Source organism: Primulina tabacum, chromosome 7 (genome assembly GCF_025594145.1).
Source record: "Primulina tabacum isolate GXHZ01 chromosome 7, ASM2559414v2, whole genome shotgun sequence".
NCBI classification, from domain to species: domain Eukaryota; kingdom Viridiplantae; phylum Streptophyta; class Magnoliopsida; order Lamiales; family Gesneriaceae; genus Primulina; species Primulina tabacum.
The window spans coordinates 36,711,987-36,720,945 of NC_134556.1; the positions used below are offsets into that span (position 1 = coordinate 36,711,987).

The 8,959-nt window shown below is 33.6% G+C and overlaps 1 protein-coding gene across 3 annotated transcripts; it reads left to right on the forward strand.

The window, feature by feature from the left end:
* The first annotated feature begins 3,973 nt into the window (after positions 1-3,973).
* On the forward strand, positions 3,974-7,181 carry LOC142551605 (mitogen-activated protein kinase homolog NTF3). 3 transcript variants are annotated; one of them, XM_075660923.1, is made up of 4 exons: positions 3,974-4,334; positions 4,795-4,949; positions 5,037-5,463; positions 6,169-7,181. In XM_075660923.1, the coding sequence occupies exons 3-4, from the start codon at positions 5,041-5,043 to the stop codon at positions 6,868-6,870; spliced, it is 1,125 nt and encodes a 374-aa protein (XP_075517038.1). In that variant the 5' UTR covers positions 3,974-4,334; positions 4,795-4,949; positions 5,037-5,040; the 3' UTR covers positions 6,871-7,181. The 3 variants fall into 3 exon arrangements, with proteins under 3 accessions (XP_075517038.1, XP_075517039.1, XP_075517037.1); XM_075660924.1 differs by lacking the exon at positions 4,795-4,949 and having other exon boundaries at positions 5,040-5,463; XM_075660922.1 differs by lacking the exon at positions 4,795-4,949 and having other exon boundaries at positions 3,978-4,334.
* Positions 7,182-8,959: the final 1,778 nt, after the last annotated feature.

The following is an 8,959-nucleotide window of genomic DNA, read 5'->3' on the forward strand; positions in this document are numbered from 1 at the left end:
CTCACAGAGAAAGATTCGTAAGACCGTCTCACAAAAAACTTATTCTTTTATTTAATTCATGTACATATTTATTTTTTGGTCTCGGACTATATTCTTTCTTGACCATCATACATAAACTTTCAACTGGTTATTACAACTTAATTAAACTCTGGCATATGTAAGAGGTACTCGAGTTAGTGGAATATATGAACGTTTGATTAATGTTCAAAAGTTTGATTTCTTCATTCAACATAATCTCTGGTCAGTCTGTCGCATATGATTTGTCCAGTATGGTTTAACTGACTAACGTGATTTTCACACAACTGCGTTAGCACAAGGGTTTACCTGGTACGGATCGAAGTACAGTGGTTGTAAGTTGCATTATTATAATAAAAAAAATTATTTGTTTTTTTTTTAAGAAAGAGCTCAAGTATTATGAAGTTATCATAACGTTAAAATAACAATTTTCCAAGGTTTTTAACTGACTAAAAATGTTGGTTCCGAATTTGATTTCAGTTGTGTATCCCTGGATAGATGGAACATACAAATTATAATACATTCCTTTATTAGTTACTGGAAAATAGTAAAGTAAACAAAATCGGAAAAGTTTCATAAGTAGAAATGTTTTTAAATATAAATAAATCGATATATTTTTTTAAATAAATTATTTAAGAAACATGGTGACCGAGTGCATCTCATCACAGAAATCCTATTATATTTTTTTAACTATTACAACAATAATTAAACAGACCCATTTAACTTACCGAAGATAGTCCATTTATCTATAAATGAAAAGACGAAGGGCCCAATTTGGTCATACATGCATAATAATGATATGATATATTTCCTAAATTTAAATTTCAATATTTGCTTCAATAGTAAAAATTAAATAATAAGCATTGTAAATATTATATTTATCCATGATTGAGGGTATCTGAAAATACGACCATGTAATTCTTTTTATAGTCTATTATGTTGTGTAATTCTTTATTACTATATAATTATTCATTATCCAATTACTATTAAGAACAAATTACATCGGCACCTCTGTACAAATTCAAAAATATTATCGACCTTTATGTAAAATTAATTATATCTTTCACGTAACTATGCTGGCACACGTCCCGGGGCCAAAAGAAATAGGACAAAAACTTGTGTGAGATGGTATCACGAGTCGTAGTTTGTGAGACGGATATCTTATTTGGGTCATCCATGAAAAAATATTACCTTTTATCCTAAGAGTATTATTTTTTATTGTGAATATCGGTAGGGTTGACCCGTCTCACAAATAAAAATTCGTGATACCGTCTCACAAGAAACTTACTCTTGAAATGAAAGGTATTACAAAAATATTAAATAAGATGTCTATCTCTTAAATTCTAAAAAATTATCATATGTAGTTTCACACCTCTACATGTTAGTCAAAATATTTATCAAAAAAATGTACAAGTTTCATTACAAAATGTATATATTGTTTTTTAAAAATAAATATCAACCCGTGAATCAACCCGACCTGCCGCAAGTTGGTCTGCCTTAGCCAAGCGAACAGCACAGGCGAACCTGTTGAGGCCCGAATTTCAATGTTTTGGGATATCGTCAACCCAACCCATTGAATTTTTGTCGGTGGGTCGGGCCAATCCTACATACCCAACGTGCATTGACATCTTAAGTTGTACGTAGTCCTCCATTTTCTGCCACATTCGTTGTTTCAAAAATATATCTAAATCTAGAAAGAGAGAGATCTGCTAACGACATTTTAAGATGAGATATAGAAATTTCTCGGAAGGTCCGGATCTTTGCCAAAGTTTCAAAAAGACAATTATTATGGAAGTGAAAAGATGAAACATAACACCTTTGCTTTAGTCTTAATTAATTCTTATTATAATTGTGGATTTCTCTTTCTTAACGCATTATTGAAATTTGGAGCTTTGAAAATGAATAATTATAAATTATTCACCAACAATGAAGAAGAATGTCTTGTGGAAGGTCCATAACTAATTAAAGGGTCAAATTTGGCTGCTCCAAAGTAACCATGAGGTCCTTTTTTCATTTTTTTTTCATACAAGGAACTAAATGTTGTATTAAACAAAATAAGATTGTATTTGGACGTAAGGATTTCAAGCCATGTAATTCAAATCTAAACGAACTAAGATCGTGTCTGGATAAATTTTTGTTGATAGATTTCAAATTTATCGGTAGGGATTGTGATATATTTGAAATCTACCACCAAATAAATCTATATCAAATTAAAAATCTCTCTCCAAATCAAATCCTTAAATTCCAAAGAACTAAGTTGGAGTGTTTCGAGACTCGAAACAAAAAAGGAAAAATAAGATATGATTTTGTTCAACAAAGTTATGTAAACTAATATAACTTAATATGAGATATCAGATACGGCGTCGTACGTCCGGAAGATATCTCCAAACGATACGTGTTTGGCTGGAAATTGGATTCCTGACATTATTGCTTCGAAGGTTATCAAGGCATGTTCGTTAAAAAGGTCACGATTTTTAATTGGATAATCGATGGTTTGTAATGGTAGATTTTTTACCTATATAAAATGATAAAAATTTGTGTGTGCTCATAAGTTTTATTTTATCAGACATATATCTTGTTTGAGTTATGCATAAAAAAATATTACTTTTTATGCTAAGAGTATTACTTTTTATTGTGAATATCGATTACCCATCTCACAGATAAAGATTCGTGAGATTGTCTCACAAGAGACATACTCATATAAAATAATCTCATTTATAATCAATACGCATCTAATTTAAATCCACGACAAAAATGGGGAAATTATGAGTTGGTTCAACTAAACTTGCAAGGACCTAAGATTTAGTCAAACTGAATTCTCTAGAGTTACCGACAAAGACGATACAAGTAATAGAAAATTTTGTTCAATAATTGTATTTGAAGTCTACCATTATTATCATATAAATTTCATAATTTGGCGGATTTTTTTTTAAAAAAAACAACTTATATGATTGATATTTATGTAGTATCTAGAAACTTGATTTTTTTGTAGGGCACTCTTACAGAAACCCATCGAAATAAAATTTATGACATGCTTAGATTTTCTTCCTTTAATAAAGGATAATACTCGAAATCAATTTAGAGCTTACTTCTAATCAATTTATTACAATTTTGATCATATGTGTTTTCAAATTATCGTATTAGTCATATATATTTTAATGTTTGTGAAGTTTAAACCTTTTTTTCATTGATGCTGATGATGTGACACTAATCATGTCAAAGTTATATATGTATTAACCACTCAGACAACGTCTAAATTTTGGAGAAAAAAAAAAACAGATTAAAATGAAACATAAAAAATTAAAATGAAAATGCAAGTTTTTTAAGAAGTTAAACAAGTAAAAATATGATATCTTGTGAACAATTTAGTTCTTTAGACGAATATATTATTACTCAAGCTTTCGATTTATTGGCTGTATGGATATTTTTAGTATAACACTATTTTTTCCACTTCTTTTACCGTAACATATTTGTTTTGGAATTAAGCAATGTGGTGTTTAATTCCGTCGATATGTGAGTTTCCAATTATTTTATGAGGTAAATGTGAATTTTGGTGAATAAGTTCGCCTAAGTTTTTTGCCCTCTCATATCAATATTTTAATCAGTTTTTTGTAACGTATAACAATATTCAAATTATCACTACTTTTAGATTTAGTCGACATGGTGCGTTTCAGTGGAACAAGACGTCTCGAGTTCGAGACGGACCCCACCTTCGTTTGTAATAAAAAGGAAAAAAAAAATGATTCGAATTATTATTTGTATATATATATATATATTTTATTATCTAGTACTTGGTGTCCACAAAAAATAAGAAAACAACGTGGGATACCTAATTTTGTTGTGTATATACCATGATTTACATTGATAATTAGGACAAGGAAAAATAAATTAAATTAGAATTGAAAATTGTGGCTTCATTGCTGATCCATACTTTGATCACGACCACACAACCAATCATATTATTTACTCTCAAATTGTATTTTTCTTGGAAAGATTTTGTCAATATTACCCCCTGAGGGATTCATTGCAGTGAAAAGTTTTATCGAGATGTGAGGTAATTATTTGCTGTAGATCCTAGTGATCGGATTCAGTGAAATTCAAGAAACTTCAGGTGAATTCAGCTTCCAAGTGAGCAATTTGTCGAACAGTTTGAAGAAATTTGGTGATATTGTTGAGAATCGGAAGAGAAGACGGTGATTTGAGCAAGGACTGGGGTCGAATTTGAGATGAAGCTGGGATTGGATGGAATGATGAAGAATTTGAATTTTGAGGCGCTATTTTAATTTTTAGGGGATTATTGGAAAATTTTCAGCGCAAAAGTATGTGCTTTCGTTTTACTTATTTGTTGATTTTCGAAGTTATGCTGTTTTTTTTCCCAACGATGGAGTAAATGGGAAGTAACAAAATTTTCCTTTTTTCACATCTCCCAAGTTACCTGATTTATGCTTGTTTTAACAACTTGTCATTCGACTATTTGATTTCTCGTATTTCATGCTCGAATGTATTGGGTTGAGTTCGGATGAAATAATTGGGTAAAACTACAAATTAAAGATGAATTCGGATTTGGTTTTTGATCCAAATTGGTGAGAACACGAGTTGAAAGATTGTTCTATCGTTGTATTAGACTTGAATCTCATTGTTGCTAGTCTGTAATCCTTATTGACTGATCGAGCGTTTTCGTTAAAAGATTCTACTCTGGTCTTCCACAATTAATTGTCTTTCTCGGAAGAACCGTCAGTGGATCCTGCTTTATTTTCCGTGTGCGTGTTTATATTGCAGCTACAAGCCTACAATGCTAAATGTTGAATAATTTTATGCGATTTTGTTCCATCAATGGGAGTTTCCATTGGTCACCATGTTCGAATATTGCTGCAAGCCTGCGAGTGATCTGATTATGGTGATCGGGCCATAGTACGGTGTAAAACTTTGTATATGTAATGTACATATACGTATTATCTGTGTTTATATGGCAATCTTTCTGCTGAAAGCTTTGTATAACTGTTTTTCTTTGATGGTTTCAGTAGTATGGCAACTCCAGTGGAACCTCCAAATGGCGTTAGATCTCGAGGGAAACATTATTACTCAATGTGGCAAACACTTTTCGAAATCGATACTAAATACGTGCCGATCAAGCCTATTGGTCGAGGGGCGTATGGCATAGTGTGTTCTTCTGTCAACAGGGAAACTAATGAAAAGGTTGCAATCAAGAAGATACATAATGCCTTTGAGAATCGTATTGATGCACTCAGAACCTTGCGCGAACTGAAGCTTCTCCGGCATCTTAGACATGAAAATGTGATAGCTCTCAAAGATGTCATGCTGCCTATACACAAGGGAAGTTTCAAGGACGTTTACTTGGTTTACGAGCTTATGGATACTGATTTGCATCAGATAATCAAGTCCTCTCAGACACTTACAAATGATCATTGCCAGTATTTCCTCTTCCAGGTACCTTTTCACAATCATTTTTAGCATGTTTACAGTGTAACTGTATTTGTGTGTTTCATTTCTGAGCCACACCTTTTGAAGACTGGCAGAATGAATGTCTGAGCAATGTTCTGACTTCTGACTAGACCTGCGCAGTTCTGAAAGATTTATTGAATGGCCAAAACCATTTGTAATACCTTGATATTTTGTTCCAGGAGCAGATGGAGCTAATTTTTTTGGTAACACTGCAATTATAGTGTCAGACTATCTGTGAGTGAGTTTGAACCAATTATGTAATGTTGAAATCCCCTTTGCTGATACACGCACAGTGGCATTATAAAATCCCTGCAATTTTTCCTAGTAATATGATACTATGTGATCAAATATGCCGATTCTATTGTGATTTCTTCGCTTATTCAAAAGAATGCCTTATGCAATTATTGAAACCTTGAGCTCTTGAAAGTATAAATACGATCCAGGAATCATGCCAGTATCATTCTATTATGCATCATCCAAGAGCTAAGCATCAAGAAAGAGATCACCCCTTTCTTTAGAACGATTCCCTACTTGCTCACACACAACAATGAGCTGCTTAGATTTGAAAACATGGTTGCCTTTTTTGCAATCTTTGGATTGTCGTAGTCAATATGCATGGGACTTGGTATTTAAAAACTGATCAAACCTCCCCGACCTCCTCTGATCTTCTCACTTTTTTTTTCAATGCAGTTACTTAGAGGTCTGAAATATCTACACTCGGCAAACATTCTTCATCGTGATTTAAAGCCAGGGAACCTACTGATTAATGCAAACTGTGATCTGAGAATATGTGATTTCGGGCTCGCACGCACAAACGGCGGCAAAGATCAGTTCATGACAGAATATGTGGTGACTCGCTGGTACCGTGCCCCGGAGCTCCTTCTCTGCTGTGACAACTACGGCACATCCATTGATGTGTGGTCCGTTGGTTGCATCTTTGCAGAGCTTCTCGGTAGGAAGCCCGTTTTTCCAGGTACCGAATGCCTTAACCAGCTTAAATTAATTATCAACATACTCGGTAGTCAACAGGAAGATGATCTCAAGTTCATTGACAATCCAAAGGCGAAAAAGTACATCAAATCTCTTCCATTCTCCATGGGAACTCCGTTTTCTCACCTTTACCCTCAAGCCCATCCTTTAGCTATTGATCTTTTGCAAAAGATGCTTGTCTTCGACCCTTCAAAGAGGATTGGTGTAACCGAAGCACTTCAACACCCGTACATGTCTCCCTTGTACGATCCAAGATGCGACCCTCCGGCGCAAGTCCCCATCAATCTTGACATTGATGAGGATTTAGGGGAAGCGATGATTAGGGAATTGATGTGGATGGAAATACTAAACTACCATCCTGAAGCCCCTGCGGTCGATATGGAAATCACCGTCCAACCTTAAGTTTCAACGTAAGTTTCGCAGCGGCGATAGCATCTACTCTTTGTTTTTGTAACATCAGAAGTTTATGTCAACATTTCTGCTGTTTTTTCCGTTTCAATAATCTTAGCAGACTATTGAAGCAGTTTGGCTGCCAATGTGCTTACTACTACGTCTGTTCATGGGCTTGAACTTTTTATAACAAGTTCCTACTACTTTGTACATATATTTGTCTGCAAAAAATCAAAAAATGAAAATAAAAAAATCTTTGTACATTAATCATATGCTATCTATTGACTTATATATAAGAAAAACTATTTCAGGTGTGTGATGAATGTTTTATGACAATTGTTGTGAAGATTTTCTGGTTCTCATCTGCTATTACCATTCTGTCCATTCCTGTATTAGTGAAGATCCAAAATGGTTCTCTGTTTTTTGATTGCCTCAAAAGAAAGAAAGAAAGAGTGTTTATGATTTCTCACCTTGAAATTTGAATTGTGCTTTCTTTGATCTTTTAATTTTTTATATTTCCAATTTTTTTTATTACTGGGCAAATATATAAAGATCTTATCCATTCAACCATCTTTTTACTTTTAAAAAATGTAGTAATCCTTATCTTGACTTTTTTTATCCAGCTTGAAGCTAGTTTTTGTCTTTAAGACACTGTTCGAAGGAACTTGACAAGAACTCTGATTAAATCTCATTCATGCATCGCAATTTGCAACACTGTGCCTAAGCATGGCGGCATTAATTACTACAGCCATAGGATTCTGGTTTTCTAGACCTAGGTACCGTAGTTAGGATCCTGGTCTAAACGGTGCGGTCGACGCTAGCTATAAGGACACTCGCTTGAATCAGTCGATGGATGACATGTGACAAGTATTTTTTGTTTTTAAAAAAATGCATGAATTTATTTTTGTTTACAATTATTTGTGAATTTTGGAAAACCCAAATTTGGTATGTTTTTTCAACCCACTCATATGATTATATGTATCATTTCTAATAAAACCTAAATGTTGTGGTCCACATGCTTCATTTTTCATAAAAGAAACATCACTAGAGACGAATATTCTAGCATTTACCATAGCTTCTAGAGTAGATTTTTTTGCATGTGATATATTACGTGCCGATCTTAGTAAGTGAGTTTGATCGGATGCAAATATCGCAAGGTTATGCTCTTCCAAAAATCTACTCACACGTCATTCACCTCTTTTTTCCCTTGTAATCTTCAGTTTGGCTTTATATTGTGTTCTAATGATCGACTTTTGATAAACTGGAATTCTTTTACTAGAACATTTCTCATCTATCAAACATTCACATGAACAATGAAATTATTTTGATTGAAGTTCACTGATATGAGAAAAATATCGTTGATCACTCTTCCTCACACTAGATCTCTTGGCATGCACGTGTATCGATAATGTGCTCTCCAAGTAACAGACGATTGCTATCTTCTATTTTCAAGCACGAAACCAACTAGATCAATTTTAAAAAAACAAACAAACAAACTAGATGAATTTAAATATTTACTATAACACAAGGTAAATCAACTTGATATATTGGAATGAAATAAAATTTTACCTGAAAATTGGCCTACTGGAATCAATTTTGATCATCACATATCATCCACCATTCTGACAAGCTGCTTTATGCCCCTGCAAAGTAAGATGCAATGTACACAATTTGATTCATGCCACATTCAAGTATGAGAAATCAATTTGGGAATAAAAATCAAAAAATAAATGTGAAAACAAGTTGATCTCCTATTACGTAATTAACCCACTCATCATTACAGTAGACTCCGAAATCGTCGTGGTGGAAGTACAATGGTGTTCGTCGGCATGTTTGCGGTGCGGTGAAAGATTAGTGGGGGGAAGATTTACGTTTTGACTTTTGAGAGAGATGACGTGAAGCTTGTAAGCCACTAGTGTGTTTAAGAGCGGGATATGAAAATTTTGAAATTGCGATATCAGTGTCAACCATGGTTTGGATTCGAGCAGGTTGGTCAAATCTTAAAAAAAAAAGCTATTGACACATGACAAAATGTGAATGGATCGGAGCAATGTCCACAAAAGTAATATCGAATGAACCTGTCTAAACTATGTAGAATGCA